Genomic DNA, 24,456 nt, shown 5'->3' with positions numbered 1-24,456 from the left:
CCAATATTATAAAGACAAGGTATATAAACCCTAAGATAAATATTATAAACACTAAAATAATCATGGTTGACCATGGTTTATTTTCATATTGAAAAAATCTATGTTACAATGTGACGTTGTACCATGTTTTACCATGCTTGACCATGATTGATTTTCAAATCGAGATAATCTTTCTCACAATGCGACATTGGACCCGAGTTGACCATGGTTGACCATGATTGATGATTGCTCATGATGGTTGATTTTCATATTGAGACAATATGTATCAGAATGCGACATTGGACCAAGGTTGACCATGGATGTCACATTGTGACGTTGGACCATGAGATAATCTTTGACACAAGATGACCATGGTTATTGACCATAGTTTACCATGGCTAATTTTCATATTGAGACAATCTTTGTCAAACTACGACATTTGACTATGGTTGATGATGGTTGGCTATGATTAACAATGGTTGACCATGATAGATATTATAGACCAAAGGGAATAATAAACCCAAGGGATTGATATTATAAACCCAAAGGAGTAATTAATCCAAGGGATTAATACTAAAACACTAAGGGATTATTAACCCAAGCGAATAATATTAAACCCAAGGGACTAATATTATAAACCCAAGGTATACAAACCCTAAGATAAATATTGTAAACACTAAAATAAACATGGTTGCCCATGATTGATGATGGAAGGCTATGATTGACCATGATTGATATTATAAACCTAAGGGATTGTTATTATAAACCCAAGGATATAATAAACCCAAGGGATTAATATTAAAACCCTAAGGGATTATGAACCCAAGGGCATATTATTAAACCCAAGGGACTTATATGATAAACCCAAGGTATATAAACCTTGAGATAAATATTTTAAACATTAAAATAAACATGGTTGAGCATGGTTGATTTTCATATAGAGACAATCCTTGCCACAATATGACACTGGAACACGGTTGACAATTCTTAACCATGCTTTATTTTCATATCAAGATAATTTTTGTCACAATGCAATGTTCGACCATGGTTGAGCATGATTGAACATGGATGACCATGTTTGACTTTATAAAACATGGTTGACCTTCGTTGAATAATATGAAACCAAAGGGACTAATATTATAATGCCAAGGTATATAAACCCTAAGATAAGTATTATACACACTAGAATAGACATGGTTGACCACTGTTGATTTTCATATTGAGACAATCCTTGTCACAATGTGACATTGGACCATGGTTGACCACGATTGATTTTCAAATCGAGTCTAATCTTTGCCATAATGTGACATTGGACCATGGTTGAACATGTTTTATTCTTATATTGAGACAATGTTGGTCACAATGCGATGTTGGACCATGGTTGACCATGATTGAATTTATAAAACATGGTAGGCAATGGTTGACCATGGTTTACCATGATTGTCCATGATTAACCATGGTTGACTATGGTTTACCATAGTTGACCATGATTGGTAATAAACCTAAAGGAATAATATTAAACCCTAGGAATATGGACCATGGTTGACAATGATTGACGATGGTTCATGATGGTTGATTTTCATATTAAGACAATCTGAGTCAGAATTCGATGTTGGACAAATGTTGACCATGGTTGTCACAATGTGATGTTGGACCATAGGAACTAATATTATAAACCCAAGATATATAAACCCTAAGATAAATATTGTAAAAACTAAAATAAACATGGTTGAACATGATTGACCATGGTTGGCTATGATTGACCATGGTTTACCATGATTGACATTATAAACCCAAGAGATTAATACTAAAACCGGAAGGGACTATGAATCCAAGGGAATATTATTAAACCCAAGAGACTAATATTATAAACCGAAGGTACATAAACCCTAAGATAAATATTGTAAACACTAAAATAAACATGGTTGACCATGGTTTATTTTCATATAGAGAGAATCCTTGTGACAATGTGACGTTGGACCACGATTGACCATAGGGGCTAATATTATAAACCCAAGGTATATAAACCCCCAGATAAATATTATAAACACTAAAATAAATATTTTTGAGCATGATTGACCATGGTTGGATATGATTGACCATGGTTGACAATGATCGATATTATAAACCCAAGTGATTGTTATTGTAAACCCAAGGTATATAAACCCTAAGATAAATATTGTAAACACTAAAACAAACATGGTTTCTGATGATTGACGATGGTTGCCTATGATTGACCATGGTTGACCATAATTGATATTATAAAACTAAAGGAATAATAAACCCAAGGGATTATGAACCGAAGGGAATATTATTAAACCCATGTGACTAATATTATAAACCCAAGTTATATAAACCCTAAGATAAATATTGTAAACACTAAAATAAACATGGTTGACCATGCTTGATTTTCATATAGAGAAAATCCTTATCACAATGAAACGTTGGACCACGGTTGACCATACTTAACCATGGTTTATTTTCATAGCAAGAAAATTTTTGTCACAATGCAATGTTTGACCATGGTTGATCATAATTTACCATGGATGACCATGTTTGAATTTACAAAACATGGTTGACCATGCTTGACCAAGGTTGACCATGATTGACCATAGCTAACCATGATTATCATATTGGGACAATATTTTTCATAATGCAACGTTGGACCATGGTTGAGAAAATGATTGGTTTTCATATTGAAATAATCTTTGTCACAATGCGATGTTGGCCAATGGTTGACCATGATTAACCAAGGTTCAACACAATTGATTTTATAAAACATGGTTGACCTTATACAAGGTGCCTAAGATTATGCTAGTCCGACAAAATCACATAAGCCCAATTTTGATTAGTTAAAGAAACCACAATATCGGAGCATGTAAAGACACAGTACAATCAAATAATTATTTGGGATTATTACTTTGAAACTTTCCCATACAATTTTGAGCAAGGACAAGATTGTGATTTCTATACATTTTTAGATAAGATTATATTTTCACTCTCTTTAAAATATATTGTGAAAGATTTTAATTTATGAAAAAACATGAGACATTCACAAATTACTCCATATAATTTCATAAAAAAATCACCAAAACATGAAAAGATGCCAATGTTTGAGTTGAGAACTTTATATGATGTTTATACTATCATAGGTGGACAAACAACTAAACCAATGTGTGGGAATTAACCACAGTATCACACATAGAAGGACATAACTATATCATTTATACTAACATCGATCGAATTTGATATGAGATTTGTCATAATGGATGTATCTCAAATTATTTCTGAAAGAAAACTATTAGAACCAAAGGCCCATATTGGTCTCATATTAAATCATTTCATTTAATGCCTTTCTCCAGATCTTTACCTAGACTCTTCAAATTGGATGAAACAAGATTTATGACCTTCCGAATCCTTGCTATATTCCATGCAGTCAAAATTCTATGCCCAACAACTGCAAAAGTGTCCTTTGTAACCTCTTCTATACTCTCACCAAACCTACAATCAATACAACGCACGTAAAAAGGCTATGGACATATCATTTTTTTTTGTGCATCGATACAATGAGAGAAATTGTTGCTCTTGCTTTCGTCGAACATGTGTTTAACAATGTTGTTCACCACTACAGAAGTAGATATCAGGGCATCCTTCCCTGTGTTTTCCACAACGCCAATAATTTTGTCTGCAATTTATGATGAAGTCAATTCATACAAAATCTTGACCAAAGAAAGGATGTAAGGAAACTAAGAGAGATATTCATGTACTGAAAGATTCTAATGAAATACAAAGCGTTTCCCCTAGTAGCATTCTGAAAAACGTTTGGCCAACCTTGGACTGATTCATAAAATTCCTCAATACACTGCTTGCTAAGTTATGTATTCCCTTCATAATGTTGTCACTAATATTCTCAGTCGTGATTGATAGCCTTTTCACTCTAGTGCATATACCCAAACAAAATCAGATGAATATTGTGAAGGAAATTAGTGAAAGAGTGGTTACTAAATTATGAAAAACCTACCCGGATGAGAAATTCAATGAAACAATGGAAAAATAGTCTCCTTGGATTACATTAACTTGCCTTTGAATTCTTCTCATGACTTTTGGTTTTATTTGTGCACTGCATTCTTTATTACATTTTGCGGCTCATAGTTACCTTCCAATATGATGAATGAGGAGTTTCCCACCCTTGTGCACGTTAGAAAAATAAGAATTGTTACAAAAAATAAATCCCTTCACTAACTTCCCTGTTCCCGGATCTATTTCCTTAGCTACAACACAATTGTAGCCTTCCGACCAGGGTTGTGAAGAGTCTGTGTATACTGAAGAGGAATTTCTGAATTGGGCTTGTTACTCGAGTAATTTGTCCAGCAAATCCAATTTAGAGGAATCGTTTTCCGCAGGAAATGACACTAAATAATTCAATACTTCTTCTTAAGTAACTTTTGATAATATTACACTATCATCCATATCGTCATTGGCCTCCACTTGCCTTCGTCCTTATCCCTGATTTGTGAAGATACAATTTGCATTCAATTACTCATAATTGTGGGCACTGTTAGGGCCTAAATCTACCTCAGGTTGAGAAAGGTAGGATCTAGGGTAACATCAAACCACGCTTAACCTGGTAGCTAACCTTACTAGGTCGGGAGAGGGCTCTCTCCTTGTCAATCTCAGGAAAATATGATCAATAGAGCTTGAGATGACTGATTTAAAGACTAATTTTAGGCTAGGTATATACTCAAAAGAGTTTGATTGAATTTTATGATGGTTCACTGGCTCAAATATGAAAGGCAGATTTGGGTCCAGGGAATGGACTTAGTTTTGCAGAGGTTTCTGTGGGGTGAGGTAGGCAAATAATTTAGTACTTCAAATTGAATGAGATGGAGAGTCTTAAGATTGGTGAAGATTTGGAGAGGTCATGAGAGTCTCAGGAATCCTCTTCAAATAGTAGGAACATAAATAACTAAACAAACCCTAGGTAGAGCATTGCAACTTCAATGAATTCTACCTTTATCCTTGATTCATTTGGTTAAGTTGAACAAAGAGAGATGATGGCATACATAAACACATGTAAACTTGAATTACAAAAGAAGAAACAATACCAAATCAACTTGCCACAAGAATCCCACAAAATGCTGCAAACCTTGGTCTATTCCTTTGCCAAAACTGCAGAGATGAATGTACAATGCTGCTCAAAGCTTTCACAAAAGTCCAACCTTGAAAAATGACTGAAAAAGTACTAGATATAGGCAACAAACAACTCATGCTAGGCTTTAGGGGTTGAATTCATGAGTTTAGGAGTTGTTCCAAAAAGATCTAAACTAAGAACTAAAAAATAGGCAGTGGAACAACTTGCCTCTAAAATCTAGGAAATTGATTGATTCAGTTTCAAAACTACCTTTTCATGATGTATCTATCTCTATGAGTGAATTTTCAACATTTTTACACCAAAGTCCATCAAGTTACATCAAATTACATCATGAGTTTGACCATGAGAGAGAAAAAGGTCAAACTGAGAAAAACTGGGTGAAAAACAGAGTTTTTTGGCAAAAAATGACAATTTTCCATCCTGTGCACCGTGCCACTGTCCCTGTGCGTAGCGCTGTTATAGCTCCAAATCTCACTCTTATGGTTTGTGATACTGCACTCATGGCCTAGGGCAACCCCTCCTTCCAGACCTGGTCCTAAAATTTAAAAAACAGCGTTTTATCCCTTATATGCAACATTGCCCTGAGTTAAACGCATGTACACGCGGGTCTGTGTATACCCAACCCGCTTGTATGTATTAAAACACTTTAAAAAATAAATAATTCCTTATTTTCAGGCGGAGATCGTGGGTTTTACCTGCTGATCACCTGTTAGTGCCCGTGGCCCAACTGTTCCCAACCAACTCCTAACTAAAAAACTACTTTGGAGATGGTATAAAAAGACATCAAAGGGAAGGCCTAAGGGAGAGAGAAAAGAGAGTAAGATTATTATGCTGAGATTTTCCCCTTAGACCAGGTCTGAAGTCCTTGGTGCCTTCTGCACTTCCCCCATTTTGCATAGGAAACCCTTGTTTCCATGTGTATTGGTGATCATTCATTCTTTATATCACCATTGAGTAAGACTTGGAAGGAGCTCTTGTTGGAGGCTTGAGGCTGGAACGAATCCGGGAGGAAGCTTTGCTTGGAGCCTGCTGAAGGTGTTTCAGGTGAAATCTTTCCGTTATATGTACTTTACTTTCCTTTATATAAAGAAACACGTCTTGGTTCCCGAAACAATCTTTCTTTGTGCTTATGAGATTCTTGTTTTGAATTCTTATGCAAGTAGTTACTTAAAGATTTTTATAACTAACTTTATAGCATGAAGATGGTTTATGTATAAGTATTTGTCTATGTACTGCTATGTTCTTTGATTTGTTTGTTTTATAGGTCAAAGGAAAAGAATGGAATTCCAAGAAGGGTTTGGACCCTAAAGGCCTTCTCGAACGTAGGACCTTAGGTACATACCCTCAACATTAGAATTTGCTTACAGTAAAGATAATGGCTGTGTGTGTGTTTCTTTGAATAAACAATTTTTAGTCTGGTAGAGTCTTAACCCAAAGGACCCTAGGGGTACTTTCCCCTCAACTAGAATTGGCGACTCCGCTCGGGAACAATACTCTTGTTGTTCCTAGTTTGGGTAGTCTTCAAGCCAATCAAGGCTCAGCCCCTATGTTTGCTGGCTCTGACTGTCTGATCTGTTCTTGAACTCTAAGCTTTTCCAGTTTTTTCAGTCTGTATTTTTTATTTTTCTTGAAAATCTTCAGATACGCTATTTTGCTGGATTACAGAAGCGTATATACGCAAGTTTAACTAAGTGAACCCGCGTATACGCAGGTTTCCTCAGTTACAGTCGCGTGTACACGCACTCTGCATATCACTGCAGGCGCGTATATTATATAATTTATAAATTTTCTTTTTGCTGAATGTTTGTCTGGTGGTTTGGGTTAGTTTGAAGCAGTCATTTTCCAGTAACAGTCCTCTGTTTAACAGGGGGCATCTTGTTCTGAACTCTCTCTAATTATAAGGAGTATTAGTCTTGTTTTCATTGATTGCAAGCGTCATTGTTTTTTGACACACAAGATTTCTGGTTAAGAATCTTGACTGCTCTGTTTTGGCAGAGTAGGAAGATTGGATTCAATCTTTGTGTTCATTTTGTTTTGATGACCCTTTTGTTTGCTTAACAAAACCATTTTTGTGACCATTTGCTCATTCGTTTCGGGAAAGTTGTTTGTTACCATTTTCTTGAAACTTGTCTTTTGATCTCTTGTACTTTCATTGCTGCTTTTGATTGTCAAGAGCGATTTCAAACGCATTTATTTTTGTTGGGTTTTCATCATTTGAAAGGTGTCAATTCACAAAAGTGTTTGGTTTCCTATTCATCAATCATTGGTGTCAGTATTTTTGAGAGCATTCTTTGAAAAAGACTTCTTGGCTTGATTGAAAGAAAATCTTTTGAAAGTTTTGAGTTTCGCTTTCTTAAACTTGCTTTTCATTTGATTTCCTTTTTTTGCCAAGTGAAAGTGCTTTGTGTTTATCTTAGAACTTGTTTTTATTGTTTGGACGAAATGATTGGTAACACATCATCTTCTATCTAAGCATTTTAGTGGCAAGACAAATTTGATAAGGCAGCAACTTTCCTTCTTTGTTTTTAGAGTAGTCTTTAAATCGTGCATCCACATATAGTTCTTGCATTAGGATAGATTTGCATCTCTTTTTAGGCATATATAGTTTTGTTAGTTTTTGTGAGTGTGGAGTCTGAAAAGAAAAGGAAAATTTGTTTATATTAGAAGTACCTCTGAACCTCATAGAAATTGCTCTTCATCGAAAACAAAAAGTGCATGTGCATATAGCTAAGTTTTATTAATTTCTTTTGCGTCCATAAAACACCACAAGTTTCATCTCCATTACCTTGTGACTTAAAGAACAGCCTAATAAAATCAAGCGCTAATTAAAATCCACTAGAACTTTTTGTTTTAGTCAGTTACACCAACAAGTTTAGGATTTTAGGGCCTTGGATTAGGCGAGTGGAGAGTTAACTCTCCAAGGCCATATAAACGTCAAACATAAGAGTCTGAATAACGAGAGAAAATCCAATAGCGTTAGGAAGACCGGGAAAGCTCCAGATCTGGGAGTTAATCATGAGGGTTTGTGAAGAAAGGGAAGAGAGATACCCCCTCTCCTACTTGTCCGAACTTACCTCACAACTGTTCCGCCTGGCTTCTGTGACGAGTTGGTACCCATAGTTGGCTCTCCTAGGGATCTACACAGGTGGCTGCGGAGGGGAATCCCGTGGCACCTGAGGTTGACGTTGTATCACTCTCGACAGTACTACTGGAGGGCACCCTTGCGAAGCTTGGGGGCTTGCACCGGCGCAGGCTATTGTTAGGAGGTTAGCGTAACTTCCTCTGATACCTTCGCTGATAGGATTGGGCCCTCATCATCCCAGACTATCTTCGGAAGGCCCCTTATTTCACTTTCTCGTATTTTGGTGTCCGGTATTAAACACCCGAAGCAGAAATACGTGGAAGTTGTTTGACTGGCTGTATCTTTAGGTACTTTATAGTGTGTGCTCTGTGCTCTTAGTTGGCCTAGCTTTCAATTTTTTGAGTCTTTAGTTAGATCATAACAAGAAATTCAAAGTGGCTGACCGATCTCCAAGACGGTCTCGAAGACTTCGTGGTCTCTCGCCACCAAGTTTAGAGTCTTCTCCTAGAAGTCGCAGAGGCAATACTACCGGTGGGTTCCGTCCCACGCCGGTTGACGCATCGGAGATTGATCCTCCTCTCGGGGACATTAGCGGCCAAGCAAGGCCTGGCACTTCTGAGCAAGAGAGGGACACTCCAGTCCTTTCTTGAGTTCGCTTTCAAGCGGAGGATAACATAGAGGTAGAAGAAATTTCAGAGTCATTAGTGGCTCCAAATTCTCCACTACCATCTAGTCATCCAGACATATTACAATACGTCGGGACTCCGACGCATAGACCGTCAAGTCCAGGTTACGCTACGCGCTTACCATTCATGACCACTACTGGAAGCATAGCTTCTATGAGTGCTACGACTATGCAAACCCCTACATCGGTGCAAGGAGGAGGAACTATTTCCATCCCCTCCACTTCCTTGTTTGGATCTTTTGCGAGCACATCACTAGTTGGGTCTACCTCCATTCCGTCCACGAGTGGAAATGCCCAAACCAATTCTTTTGGTACTGGACTCTTCCCTTTTGGCACCCAATCATAGGGTATTCCATCGGTTCCGTTTAGTGCCGCTACGTCCATGATGGGCGGATCGGCTTCATTCCAGGGTTTTCCTTTTGGAAGTGGTCATATACCACATTCCAACCCGACGGTAGGATCCACGCCTTTTTCTTCAGTAGGACAAAGCAACAATCCTTTCCAAGGTTGGAATAACCCTGGGGTTAGTAGCGCGGGAACTGGGAATCCGTTTATCGGCCAACAAGGGAATAGGCCGTACACCACGATTAGTTCATTTCAAAGTATTCCTCCCCTTGCTTCGGCTTGGAATCCGTATCAGGGGTTATCAACTCCCTACAATCCTTTAGGAGGAAACTTTGCTGGTTATGGAGGTTATACGGCAGGAGTTGGTCAAACTCTAAATTTTGCTGGACCACAAGGCTTGCCTTTTGGTTCAGCCGATTCTACTGGTCACTTCGAGCAGCCTGGTGCCTCCCAAATTCCAGGACAATCTTTTCAGAGCTTTGGGAGTTCTGCCCACTCTGGGTGGAATCCCCAAGGTCCTCCTAGGCTTCCGTTTCTGGCAACGTTAAACTTGCCAGATCTCACTAAGTTAACAAATGACCCAATCAGGTATAATCTGGCCTGGCCTCCGGTCCCAACCAAACTCCCTTCAGACATTCCAAAATTCGAAGGGAAGAGTGGTGAAGACCCAGGCGACCATGTGACCACATTCCATTTGTGGTGCTCATCTAACTCCCTTATCGATGACTCGATTAGGTTGAGACTCTTTCAGCGCACCTTGACTGGTAATGTGGCCAAATGTTATATAGAGTTGCCTGGGGGAACCTTTACATCGTTCGCTGACTTGGCCAACATCTTCTTAAATCACTTTCAGTTGCCTGTCTGCTATGACGCCGGAACTGAACTTCTGGCCACCTTTCGTCAAGATAAGGCTACTCACATTTCCGATCACATTCAGGAATGGAGACGGAGAAAGAGGCTCATTAAAGCCGAAATTCCTCCGGAATACCGTCTCGAGTGGTTTTTGAAGTCTTTACAACCCGAGATCTCCAAGGATGTCTCCATGTCTGGGGTCTATTCTGAGGAGCAAGCCATTTTTAGGGCCCAGCAATTAGAATTGATCTACTCTCAGTCTGGGATCCTACAAAAGTACTTGCCAGATGCTCCTGGATCTAAGGTTGATTTAGCTAAGCCGAAGCCAGGTCCACACGCGGATGGTATCGTTGGGTCAGTAGACACAACTACAGTGAACTTGTTGAATCAATTGCAGCAGTTGTCTTTGCAAACTGCTTCTAACAACCAAGTCACATTGTCTAATCCTCCCGCTTCCCAAACTTCTTCAATTAATGTCGTCCAATCCGATAACCCCAAAGGAAATCAAAGTTCCAATGGGAAAAAGAAAGGACGTGGTAAGAAGAAGAACTCGGATGGGAAGCTCGATGCAAATACATCCGGCAACAATGCTAGTGGTGGTAGAAATGAGTCGAGAAAGAAAGTCAAGTTTCCTTGCAAATTGTGCAATGGAGACCATCTAACTCATCTCTGCCCCAAGATTCAAGATGCTCAACGCTTGTTAGGACAGCAAGGAACTTCTAGTTCTCAAGCTATGTTAACCAACCCTTTTCCCCAAGGGCAGCAACTTCTTGCTGGCGCAAGTTCAAACCCTGGTACCTCCGCAGGGGGCAACCAGGAAGGGGACAAGTCATCAAATGTTTTCATGATGGGCGCTCACGCTAATGTGACCACACGGTCACGCGATTATGGTGAAGGTGAGACTTCTAAGGGTAAATCAGTTCCCGAAACTAACAACCCGCTTCATATTGAGCGACCTTCTGTTGAGACTATACCTCGGGTACCGAAAGGTTCCGCAAAACGCGCAACTATCAACCCTAATATTAGGGCAGCCCAGAATTACTCCATTGTTGAGGATCTGGCCCAGAGTCCATGTGCTATGTCCGCGTTAGAGGTTCTCCAGTCATGTCCTGCTCAACGAAGTGCCTTGCTATCGGCAATGGGGGCAGTGGATCCAAGTAACTCCTTAGCTCTCACTTTTGATATGAGTAATGTCAAAAAGAGACTTCCTCATCACATGGCTTTCCAGATAAAGTCTACCTACCAGAAAACGAATATTTTTCGGACGGTTGTAGATGAGGGAGCTTCCACGTGTGTCATGTCTATGTCATGCTGGAAGGCCATTGGATCACCGTCGGTTGTTCCTTCACCCACCCTATTGACAGCATTTGATGGTCATTCTCATAGGCCATACGGGATTATCCCGGCTTTTCCTGTATGTGTTGGAGGAAAGGTCATTAATATTGAAGTAGAGGTCATAGACGCTAACCTAGACTATAATCTCCTATTAGGAAGGAACTGGGTATACGAGATGGATGTCATGGTTTCGACTCTGTTTCGTGTCATTTGCTTTCCTCATGAGGGGAAAATCGTTAAGGTTGACCAATTGGACTATTGTCCAGTTGATCCTCAAGCAAACTCTGACTCTATTATTCCTTTAGTGGGTAACCCCGTCTGCCTACCGAGAGTCTAGGAGTCGGGATGTACTCTTCATTAATGGGTATGTTTAATCTTCCCCCTCCTACAGCTGGTATAGATACAATTTCATCCTCCAGGGATCCTTTACGGAGGGAGTTTGTCCAAAATCCTTATTCTTCGAATCCTGGAACCTTAGCTTCATCTGTGACCACATCAGGTGACGACGAGGTGGGTGGAATAGAATCTCTTATATCTGCAGTAGAGCTTAGATATGAATCTATAGATAACTCTGCAGATAACTATTCTACTTCTTCCTTAGGGAAGGAGATAGATGGTGATGTGGCTCATTTTCGGACCCTTGATTCCACCTCTGCATCGGATTGCTCGGATATTGTTTTTCCATCGGATGAAGCGGTATTCGAAGCAATGACGGCCGTAGATCGACCTTTCGAAGATTTACATCGTCGGTTACACTTTCATTCCCCTGTGCATGAAGTCGAATCTCGATCCTCCAGTTCGACTAGTGATGTTTGTACGGTCCCTTTGGCTCCAACACATTCATTTGCCGAAGAGAGTATATTGATTGGTTCGATCGTCGTACCTATAAACATCCCTAGGAGTAAGTTGGCGGAGCCCCCTGACGGGCTCTACCTCAAGAAGTACTTTGCTTAGTTTTACCAGGCAATGGATTCTTTGTAATTTATGTATATATTTATACATATATCGTCGAGCATTTTCTGATATCAGTGCTTTTTGGTCTGCCGTGGCAGGTGCTGATGGATGAATTGGTCTATTTTGGGTTCGCCGATGGTGCTAGTCGACACACTCAGAATCTTGCTTCCGCATCTTGGGTACTTTATTATCCAACTGGTCAATTGATGGTATCGAGAGGCGTGTGTATCGGTCCTGCTTCAAACAATATGGCCGAGTATATAGTTGTTATCAATTTATTATCCGAGGCAATCTCTTATGGGATCGAATTGTTGGTAGTATATCTTGATTCTCAATTGATAGTGTCTCAATTAAATAACATTTATCGGGTTAGGGATCCATTATTATATCGCCAATATTTAAGGGTGAGGTTGTTACAAAGATCATTTATTTACATCAATTATTTGCACATTCCAAGATCTCAAAATTGGTTAGCTGATTCTATCGCTAATCAAGCATTAGACTGGCATATCAATCATTCATCATCATAAAATCATGCATCAAAAAGTCAAACTGTATATATATATATATATATATATATATATATATATATATATATATATATATATATATATATATATCATAAAAGCGCCTCGAGTGTACATATGTGTGTCCAAAAATATACAAAATTGGGACTCAAATGCCCATAATCATGTCAGGCATATCTAATGCCTCGGCTCAGGATGAGCGTCTAAGTATGTCACTATAGCATTGGCCATGCGCCGAAAGACGCGAACCTTGTCACGTGGCATACCAACCACATGACGCTGTATATCCGGGGGAAGGTCCTCTATGGCGGCCATCGGTACTAGGCAGCTTAGTCTCGCCAAGTGTCGCTGGACGTTGTTTAGGGTCCGTTCTGTATCTGTAGCCGCCTCTTCGGCTCCTCGGCCGCGCCGTCTATGTCGTGGGAATCTTTCTGGTCGTACTGGCCCAATATCTGGAACATGATCATCATATTAGTCATTTGAGTCTCACCAAAAACATTTTTTCAAAGTCTACAATTATGTTTGAAAAATCCAAAAAAAATCATAAAATCAATAAAAAATTCTTACCAATCTGGCCCCATGCTGCATCCGGTGGTAACACTAGATCAGGATCTCCTCGGAAATCTAGCCCAGCATAGGGGTAGTCATCCACGGCGATGATTTGCTTCTCCCACCAGGTAAAGAAGTCATCGTCAAATGCATTCCTGGGGACTTCCCCACCCCCCAGACGTTTCATCAGGTCAGCCTGCCGGCCCATGCGTGGATCACGTGGGCTACTGATGGCAACAACTACCCTGGGGCGGAGTGTGGGAACCTTCTCAAAGAAGAAAGTGCACAAGATGGTTCCGAACCCAAAGTTCTTGGTACATCCCCTCTTGATAGAAGTGAGTTGTTCCTTCATGTTGGCCAGAAGAGGAGTACACCAGTCAAACACTGTAGTGAGACAGTACACTGCCATGCTCATGGTTACCCGTGATGCCTGATGTAGTGAGGATGATCCGTTCACTTGAGCTATGGTGAACAAGATTATCTTGAATGACAAACTCGCCACATGTGGGATAAAGATCTGGCTCCCGACCTTCTGATGACCCGGGCAGTAAATTTGTACATAGTCATCTACACTGAGGCTATTCCGTGTCCTGCCCCGGGAATGTACTACCTCTCCCCTTCGGGAAAGGCCCGTGATAAAATATATGTCTTCCACTTCTGTCCTGAGTGGCATCTGATCAATCATGAATGCTTCCTCATCGACATCCCAATAATCAATGAGCTTCTCGAGCAGATGCGTGTTCGCTTTCATATTTGGCAATTTGAAGAATTTAAGAAACCCGCATCCCCGTAGGGCATCTAATGCTTCATCATTGCCCATAACTTCACTATCCACGGCTGCGTGCTCTCTTTCACGCCATGTGATAGTCATCCTGGAAGAAAAAACCATTTTCATCTGTTAGTTTTGTTTATAAAAATAGTTCGCTGCGCACACGCGGGTTCCTATATACACAGTCGCGTGTAGGGCTGTCGTATATGCGAGTTCAATATTTCCAACCCGTGTGTACGCCGCGAAGGAATTTTTTGCAAACTCCAACGGTAAAACATCAACTAAAATTCCTAAAAACTATCACAATTAATTGCAAGACAAGTTTAAGGCTTACCTGGAAGTTTTCGGCAAGTTTGTACGATTGAATTGGTCACAGGGAAGTTTGCTCCTTTTGCTCCACAATTTTTGCTCTCCAAGTCAAATGGTGAAAATGGTAAGTCCAAAATGCCTTTTATAAGTTTTGAAAATGCAAAATTTTTTCAAAATTTTATTTTGTTTGGCCTCATGTGACTTTTAACTTGGGAGCTTGGAATGCCGAGTTTGGTTTGTTTTTCAGGACATTTTGGACATTTTTCGACAGTTCGAGACGGTTCCATGACCGCTGACCCGTCATGGCAGGTATCGTGTTTTCACTGGCATATAGGTTAGGGACATCATTTTTCCTTTGCATTATGCATACTAGCCTCCATATGACCGATACATCTGCCGTAGGGTCGCCCCCCCATCGTGTTATGGTTCGTAAGCCATTTTCACTCACCGATTCTTTAAATCATGACACGATGGTAGAGCCATCCCTTTACATGGGCATCGTAGTTAGCACCTCACTGACATTTTTTGCCCATGCTGCTTCGTTTTGAGTAGGCTCGGGAGTCCTCTGTAGTCCTGCCATGACTTATGCATGGAAGACTAATTCCTCTTTGCTTCTTCGCTTCGTTCTGGCCTTATACCCTAGAGGCTCCTATGTGTGTCGAGTTGTACTTCTGCATTGCATGTTGACCATTTGCACCTTTTGGCCTAGAGCCGGCTTCACTTGGACTCGTGTTTAAGCCAACTTTTGACCATGACATCTGAAAAATCAACCTTGCATACTTTTGACTTCTGCAACTTGACATACCCTGATCCGTGGAAGGAACATACCTCTGAGTGTCACTGACCAGTTTTCACCTCCCTGCATTGAGCATAGGAACATTCCTTTCCCAGCAACTAGATCATCTGTTTCACCGACACTCGTTCTTTCCACTGTACCATAGCATTCTTTTATTCTTTTTCCGGCTTAACAGAAAAAGACAAAAAAAATTAAATATTCCAAAAAAGAGAGCGGGAACAGGGACATTATTTCCATTTATCGTTGGCAGCTAGAGTCAGTTGTGTCGCCCTTGAAAAAAGCACTCAAAACAAAGTCTCCTCCGCATGGGTGGGATTTAGTTTGACTTAGGTATGCCATAACCTTGTTATTGAGTCAGTTCTCCCCCGATTGGTTATCTCTTCCAATCATATGGAGGGTTCGTTCGTGCCTCCTGCATGGCGAACTTATACAGAGTCATCATATGCTGCAACATAGTCACATTGAGTCGTGCTTTTGTTCAAGGGAAGTTAGCCTGAGTCGGCCTCTCTGCGGTGTCTCTTGACTCATTTTTCAGTCGGCCATCCCTGGTTGTCAGTGTCATGTCTATCATCACATCAGTTATATTGGTCCTTTACTCGTGCCAGTTTGAGAAGGTCCCCATTGACTTCTTGTTGGCGGGTCTTGTCCTTATCGACGACGACACCTTGCTCTGAGGATAGGCCTAGAGCCGCACCCTGGCCCTATTTTCATTATTGATAGGTCACCTTGTGCTCAGCATCGATCAGTATCATGGGTCTTTGACTGAGTGGTTTCCCTTGTGTTCGACATCAGCATACATTATCACACATTGGGATTCGTGCAGTACCTTGGTTTCCATTTGACCCTATTGGTGGATACCTCGCCTCTGTGTCAGCTTTCATTATTGGTTGGTTCAGAGGGTTTCTGCCGTGCGCTAGCCACATCTTGTGTACGCCGAAAACGTACTTCGGTTGGGTTCCTGCATCTTTTTTCGTCCGATTCCTTCCACATTATTGGCCTACGGGTTACACTCGCACTAGATTTATGGAGGATGCCTTAATGCCTTCCTTCTAGTGGATCTTTCCCTATCGACTCCGACTCATTGCTCTGGGGCAAAGATCTAGAGTCCATTTGGCAGTACCTTGGGGTTTGCAGTCATTAGTGGCAGATCCTTCGCTATCGACAGTGGGAAACCATCATTGTCTCCTGATCGATAGATTCTTACAGGTGTTCGACTTCAGCTCATCTATTCGCACTTGTTAGATTGTATTGGGTACCTTGACGCTCATTATCATTATCGATGAGTAGTCTCACGTTTGTTAACGGTATACATCAATGACCAGTAATCAAACGATTTCTCACATGGTCGACTTTAGATCATTTATTACCATGGTGTAGAAATGTACCACGGCGGTCGGTGAAGACCTCAGGTTGTATCAGCATTCATTGGTTCACTTGACAGTTGCTTCTGTTGCTGCTAGTTGATACCACTCCACCTTATATGTTGCAGTCAGTCATGGCGACATTCTATATGCTGGCTCCTAAGTTTGCAGTGTAGTACCATCCTATTCCATCATGTTCAGTTGGTACCTTTTGGGATCAGTCTTTGATATCAGTGATCCGTTGCATCTTTCAGCATCATTGACAGTCTTGTATGTGATATTCAGACATGTACTTGCTCAGTATGATCAGATGATCCATTATGTATCTTCCAGTCATTTATACTTGTATACTTAGTGCATCCACTTGTACTTGATATGCGGACATGCTTTACTTTTTCTAAGCATGGGTATGCCCGCCTCAGACAGTGTTTCTTTCTGATCTCCTTTTGGTGGCTTGGCAGGCTGAATTCTGGTGAAGTCCTCCTCGGTTTCTCGACAGACTTCCTTTCCATGTACTTACATAATATATTTTGGCCATCATGTTCCCCTTCTGACCTCATATATTAGGGGGCATCTGTTATAGCTCCAAATCTCACTCTTATGGTTTGTGATGCTGCACTCATGGCCTAGGGCAACCCCTCCTTCCAGACCTAGTCCTAAAATTTAAAAAACAGTGTTTTGTCCCTTATACGCGACATTGCCCTGAGTTAAACGCGTGTACACGCGGGTCTGTGTATACCCAACCCGCGTGTATGTATTAAAACACTTAAAAAAATAAATAATTCCTTATTTTCGGGCGGAGATTGCGGGTTTTACCTGCTGATCACCTGTTAGTGCCCGTGGCCCAACTGTTCCCAACCAACTCCTAACTAAAAAACTACTTTGGAGATGGTATAAAAAGACATCAAAGGGAAGGCCTAAGGGAGAGAGAAAAGAGAGCAAGATTATTATGCTGAGATTTTCCCCTTAGACCAGGTCTGAAGTCCTTGGTGCCTTCTGCACTTCCCCCATTTTGCATAGGAAACCCTTGTTTCCATGTGTATTGGTGATCATTCATTCTTTATATCACCATTGAGTAAGACTTGGAAGGAGCTCTTGTTGGAGGCTTGAGGCTGGAACGAATCCAGGAGGAAGCTTTGCTTGGAACCTGCTGAAGGTGTTTCAGGTGAAATCTTTTCGTTATATGTACTTTACTTGCCTTTATATAAAGAAACACGTCTTGGTTCCCGAAACAATCTTTCTTTGTGCTTATGAGATTCTTGTTTTGAATTCTTATGAAAGTAGTTACTTAAATATTTTTATAACTAACTTTATAGCATGAAGATGGTTTATGTATAAGTATTTGTCTATGTACTGCTGTGTTCTTTGATTTGTTTGTTTTACAGGTCAAAGGAAAAGAAGGGAATTCCAAGAAGGGTTTGGACCCTAAAGGCCTTCTCGAATGTAGGACCTTAGGTACGTACCCTCAACATTAGAATTTGCTTACAGTAAAGATAATGGCTGTGTGTGTGTTTCTTTGAATAAGCAATTTTCAGTCTGGTAGAGTCTTAACCCAAAGGACCCTAGGGGCACTTTCCCCTCAACCAAGCGCCTTTTTTCAGCTAGTTTTGGAGGTCTTCCTGTGCACCAAATTTTCTCCAAGTGGACTTGTTGGAAAGGTTTGTTTGTTTATTTTCTAGAACAAGTGAAATTTCTGAATTTGGAGTCCATTTGCCCATCCAAAAGTGAGCTCTCCCAACACTTCTTCCTGTGTGGACAAAAAGGGACAGAAAGGGAAATTTTGAGGTGTTTTTTACCATTTTGGAAGCTCAAAACTTGACAAAACTTTCTAGCCATTTCTGGGTATTCATAATTTTGCATGAGGAATCCAAAAATGTATAGTTTTTCTCTAGAGGAGGTCCCTAGCAAAAGCGAGCGCCAGGTGGCGCTACGCACCAAGTAGAAAATCCTGTTTTTTCCTCCAAAAATTCAAAATTGACAAAAAATGTGCCAAATCTCTTGAAATTTGAGCTCAGTGACCTGCATCAAGTACTATGTTGGGCTAAGGAAGCCTCAGCCTAGCTTTTGAGTCTATCTTGGTCTTTCTTCCTCCTCAAAGTTTTCCTCAATTTGGCCTTCAAGATCCTTATTCTCACTTTGCAAATCTTGTTTCTCACCAAATAGTGATAGGCCATGTGCCTCAACATATTTTTCTCTCTGTTGGCCTTCTCCAGCAGCTTCTCCAAGTGCATATTTGTCCTTTCTAGCCAATATTCATGATCAGCTTCAATCTCTTGCTCTAGTGGTGTCAATTTGATCTTCCTCCTCTTGGCTGCTTGCCGGTTTTCCCTTATGTTTTGCAGCTCCATGATCGTCTGCTGATCCTCCAGTTGCTTATTTCTTTGCTCAAGATAATTGATAATCCACTTAGTTCTTTCTAGGTTAAGAGCTAAGCCATGAATATCAGCTTCTTCTTCCTGGATGATCTCTTTAAGTCTTGAGATTTGGGGCCCCAAATCAGTGTCCTCATCTTGAATGAGAATGAAATTTGTCTCTTGACCTTCCAAAGGCCCCTCATCATGCATTGGTTGTTTACCTTTGTCTTGTACCTGCTTTGTTGTTGAAGGAAACGAGACCCCTTCCATCCCAGGTGGAGATAGTACTCGTTTTGTCGCTGCAAATAGCCTCCTTGTCCCCTTTTGGTAAGTGGTGTTTGAGTCTCATGCACTTCTTGCTGATGTGAAGGCCCTCCTGCCTCATGAAAAATTGATGGGGTCACTTGAGGATTTGTGAAAACCTCATGTGAAATGAAATCATCCCATGAAACATTCAGCAAGCTCAGCTGATGCAACACCACAATCTTGATCAATGCAAAGTGATAAATGATGTATTGTTTGATGAGGAGGCTTTCTTTTCACAAATTTGGTCATTTTCTCAATATTCAGGCACATGAAATAGGGGAGGTTCATGATCCTCACCCTAGTGAAATGCATCAATAATCTGATGTGGTAGGTGTACAAGCGAGAAAATCTGCCTTCATAGCTGAAATATTTGATTATGAGCTTCATCAATGGAGCATATGTGTCCTGAAGGTATCTGAAAGGGAAACTCTATTGATATGACTCTTATAGCTAGCCTTGATATAAGGCTCATAATTCTCTTCGTCAACCAGTTGTCCCTTGTTCCATTGTTCTCCCACATTCAGAATGACTGTTGCTTGAGCTATAGATTCAGGTGTCAAATTGAATGTAACACTTGCGAAATTGACCTGGCCATTGTGAAGATGGAGGACAAACAATCTAGCAAGCTCATGGTGGTATTTGACTCTTTCCACCATCTCACAGAACTGGTAGCAGGATTGATGTTTGAAGCATGCTACAGTAAGAGGACAAACCAATAGTTCTGTAAGTGTAGTAGGCTCCTCCCAGATGTGTTTGCCTCCTTTGTGAGGGTTTCTAGGTGCATGAAGTTCTTGAGAGGAATCACTCACTGTTTCCTCATCTCTGTCATAAGGTGAATCTGTCTCCATAATTACCACTGTTTTCTTTGAAGCGATGAGTATGAAGAGATTTTATATCAACAATAGGTATTTTCTGTTTAATGAAAGCGATTGGTGATTGGGACACTGAGTGAGGGATTATATGCTGACTATAGGGTTTTTGGGAGTGGTAGGGTTTTGAGAAAGCAAATTAGGGTTTTGGGGAAAATAGGAATTAGGTATTAGGGTTTTTAGTTTTTGGAATAGGGGAATAGGATGAATGTGTATGAGAGGGGTAGGGGATGTGAAATGAGGGGAGTGTAGTGGAGGGAAATGAAAATGATGTAGGGGGGTAAACAACAACAATGACAACTTTGCAAACCCTGGCCATTTTTTTCAGTGTAACTATGCAGCAAACTAGGGTTTTAATTTTCACCTATTTACACGCCATGAAAACTAACTAAAACCCTTGCAATGGCACTTAGGAATGTTAAAATTACTTGTGAGATGATGTTTGCAAGATTTGGAGCTTGGAGGAGGTGATTTGAGTGGATTTTGGGCTTGGAAGGTAGGTGCACCGCGCCCACTAACAGGTGCACTGCGCCCAACAGGTGCATTACACCCGTTACAATTTCAGTGCTAAACATGCGCTTCATGCGCCGCATTGGCCAGGGGTGCCGCGCTTCAACCCAGTTGTGTCACACCTCAAGAACTTTCACAGTTTTGCTACAAATTGCCTTCCTTCGTCCAAAATCGCGATTTTGACTTGTTCTTTTCTCTTTAACACTTGAAATGAGGCCTTCAACATGAAGAACACTTTAAATACAAGGGACTTTAATTTTTCACTTACAAAAACGAACCTTTCTAAAGTTTTCTTTTCTCTTACTTTGTTTTGGCAGTTTGACTTGCTTTTTGCCTTTGATGGACTAAATGCTTTGACTTTTTTGACTCTATTACAGGAGCTGGTATGCAGGAGCTTGGCAAGGTGACTAGGGCTGCGTCTCGGACTTATTACATATGGGAAAAATGAAATCACATGAAATTTTTATGCATAAAACAATAAAACTTTGTTTTTCCTCAAAACCTTGTTTTGAGGAAAAATCAATTACTGAGCATGTGATTATTGAAATTTTTTATTCTGAGACTTTATTTGACCTCCTCATGCGCCTGCTGACCATTATTGATCTTTTACAAGACCTTGAGGACAAACCCTAGACCTAATGAGACCTAAAACCCTAAAAATGACTTTTTGCACATGTAAAGACAAAAAATCACTGTAAATGACCTGAAAATGGGCCAGGAGGTAAAGATCATGAGGGAAAATTTTATAAAATTCCACTGCCATCAGATGATCCATGATTGTAATGGAATGCAGCTGATAGGATGGGACACCTAAAATGCAATGCAACAAGAGAATTTTGATCACTAATGGAGGGATGAAGATATTGACACTAACAGGCACTACACTTCTTTACTCTGTATTCATATTCATCTTCATTTTCAATGAAAATCCTCTGGCACGCTAAGCCCAAATGAAAATAAGTCAAACAAAAGCCTCTGGCATGCAAAGCCAAAATGAAATGAAGAGAAACAGACACCACCACGGAATATACATCGCCACATTACAAGTTCAACGCTACAAAACTAAAAAAAAAAATCATTAGTTCGCTCTCCCTCCTGCCACAACCTTCGATCTCGAACTCAGATGAAGCATATTCTAGGTTTAAGTATGGGGGTTTACATAGTGCATTATATTAGATATCATTTTGGGATTCAACTGCGTTAAGTAAGTCATTCACGTATGACCATTTCCATGAGAGGTAGTCGTAACTGACTAATTTCTCATGATTTTTGAATAGTTCACTTAGCACTATTGCATCGGGTGACGCTCACAGGGGTGAAGGGATCTCTACTTGAATGGTTCATGAGGCACAATACTTGCTAAGGTTTTGCAAATGGGGTAGCAAGCTAAGTGGGCTTGATTGTGGGGAAAAATCCACAGTTAAGCGCGCTTGAGCCAGAGGAGTTCTGGGATGGGTGACCTCCTGGGAAGTCCTGGTTACCGGGTGAAAGCCCCGGAAGTGATGATTGATGCTATGTGATTCATTTCACTAGTTCTTCTTCACCCCTGTGAGCATCACCCGATGCAATGCGTGCTAAGTGAACTATTCAAAAATCATGAGAAATTAGTCAGTTACGACTACCTCTCATGGAAATGGTCATACGTGAATGACTTACTTAACGCAGTTGAATCCCAAAACATACTTAAATTCAAAAAGAGTCAAGGGATCTCTAAACAATGTAAACTTTGAAACGGGAACTGATACTGTTACCTGTTTTGTAGAGGTGGCAAAAAAATGACTCGATTTTCAAAAGTGTTGATGCAGAATACACATGTTTTTTTAAGAACATGGTTTTTGGAACTTTAATTTTTTTCATGTGCATTAAGTTTTAGAATGGTAGTGAATGGTAGTGATTTTCATCCTGATTTTAAAAAGTGAGTATTCTGCATCACACCCTTTTTTTAAAAGACCTATTTTTTGACTTTAAATTTTCTAGTGTGTGAAATGTAAAAAATTATTTTCTAAATTTGATAGTTTTTGAAGTCATCATTGTATTCATATTTTCTTGTTCTCTATCTTAATTTTTTATTTTTTTTTTAGTGGGGTTTTTATTGTTTTGCGTTTTTAAATTAGAAAGTCGATAGTTTGAATTTTAGATAATCTACATATTTAGACATCCTTAATTAATTTTTCAATCCACATGAAATAATTGTTTCTAAAAAACAACATTTTTTAACAATGGACATAAAAAATAACCATTTTTAACATAAATATAACAAAAAAACTAAACGTTTTGATAATTTTTTGCTAGAATTAACATGTCAAAATCACAATTTTTATACAAAAATATTAACTAAAAATGGTCAAATAATAGTTTTTTTTATGAATTTCATGTCAAAAAGTTAATAATAACTACTTTTTTTTCAAAAAAAAATGATTAACTTAAAAATCAATGCAAAAATCACATATTACCAATATTGAACGTATAACAACCCTAATTGAGTGTTTATTCTTCTCATAAAATGTCAAAGTCAAAACATTGCAAAGCTTGAGTTACAAGCATAACTTAAATTTAATCAAGAATGTCACGTAATCCAAACTCTTCGTCCTCTAGAGTTTCATCATTGTCCTCTTCCACAATATTTTCTGTTTCATTTTGCTCATTTTGCTCATTTTCCTCTTCTAATGGGTCTTTCATGTCTGCAAATCCCCCAATATGTGTCTTTCCATACATTCCATGTAATGGTGGTTGGGGTTCCTTTGCCTTTTTTGCCGCACGTGATTCACTAAAGTCCCCTTTCTTCAATCCAATTTCTTGCATTGCATCTGGAAGAAATTGAAGAGCATTAATTCTTTGCTGAATGAAATTGCATTGTAATGGATCTTTCTCAATTGCAATGCAATTTCTTCCTTTTTGAAGGCAGCATGCTAGTGTTGTACCTAATTATCAAGCACAAAAAAATAATGAAGTAAATTAGTACAATGACATATTAATTAAAAAAAGAACATATTGAAATTCAATTCCATGTGGCAAAACGTACCTGAGCCAGAAAATAAATCCAGAACCCAATCTCCTTCATTTGAACATATGTCTATAAGATAGTTAATCAATAATTGTGGTTTCTGATAAATGTTAACTATCTCTCCTTTCATTTCTTTGTCTTCATATGTTAGTTTTCTCACAACAGCATCATAAGTTAGTATTTGGCTATGACTCTTTTTGTCCACCCGATTAAAAATCATAGACATATGGCTATCATCTTTTGCCCAACTATCAATATGAATGAACTCATAGTCATTTATAAATTGTTGATCTTCATTGTCAAGAAGATTTGACTTTTGCCTGTAACATAAAATAGTAAAAGTTCAATTAACTTGTACATAAATTAATTTTTCAACATTAATCAAATATACCTTTAAACATCTTACCATGTAAGCTGCATCCTTGAATTTGTTTTCCCCTTGAAGCTTGAAAATAACATTGCCAATTGTGTGTCTGAATGAAATGTCACAAATCTCCATAATGGTGATGACGTCACTTCCTTAAATCCCGCCACCACTTTATTAAAAGCTTGATAAGTATAAGGGTCAATATCATAACAAATGTTTGGAATATTGAAACCATGGGGAATATCTGCAATAACCAGGGCATAATCCCTTTTTGGTACGAGTTTCGCAATGTCTTCACAATCGCCTTGTATTACTTGATATTGAATAGTGTCTAGCCCATTCCAAATGAAA

General features: G+C 39.6%; 1 protein-coding gene across 1 annotated transcript; it reads right to left on the bottom strand.

Moving 5' to 3' along the window:
- Window positions 1-3,320: 3,320 nt before the first annotated feature.
- LOC149147365 (uncharacterized) lies at window positions 3,321-13,226 on the bottom strand. Its single transcript, XM_089441810.1, has 3 exons — window positions 13,178-13,226; window positions 4,136-4,292; window positions 3,321-3,480 (listed from the first exon to the last, which is right to left on the bottom strand). Exons 1-3 carry the CDS (start codon window positions 13,224-13,226, stop codon window positions 3,321-3,323), a joined length of 366 nt encoding a protein of 121 aa, XP_089297936.1.
- Between the last annotated feature and the right edge of the window lie 11,230 nt (window positions 13,227-24,456).

The sequence above is a fragment of the Pinus tabuliformis genome, chromosome 9 (assembly GCF_031772625.1).
Source record: "Pinus tabuliformis cultivar Carrire ecotype Pingquan chromosome 9, CPIR1, whole genome shotgun sequence".
In the NCBI taxonomy this organism is placed as follows: Eukaryota; Viridiplantae; Streptophyta; class Pinopsida; order Pinales; family Pinaceae; genus Pinus; species Pinus tabuliformis.
The sequence above is the reverse complement of the archived record's forward strand: the minus strand, read 5'-3'. Positions and strand labels throughout refer to the sequence as shown.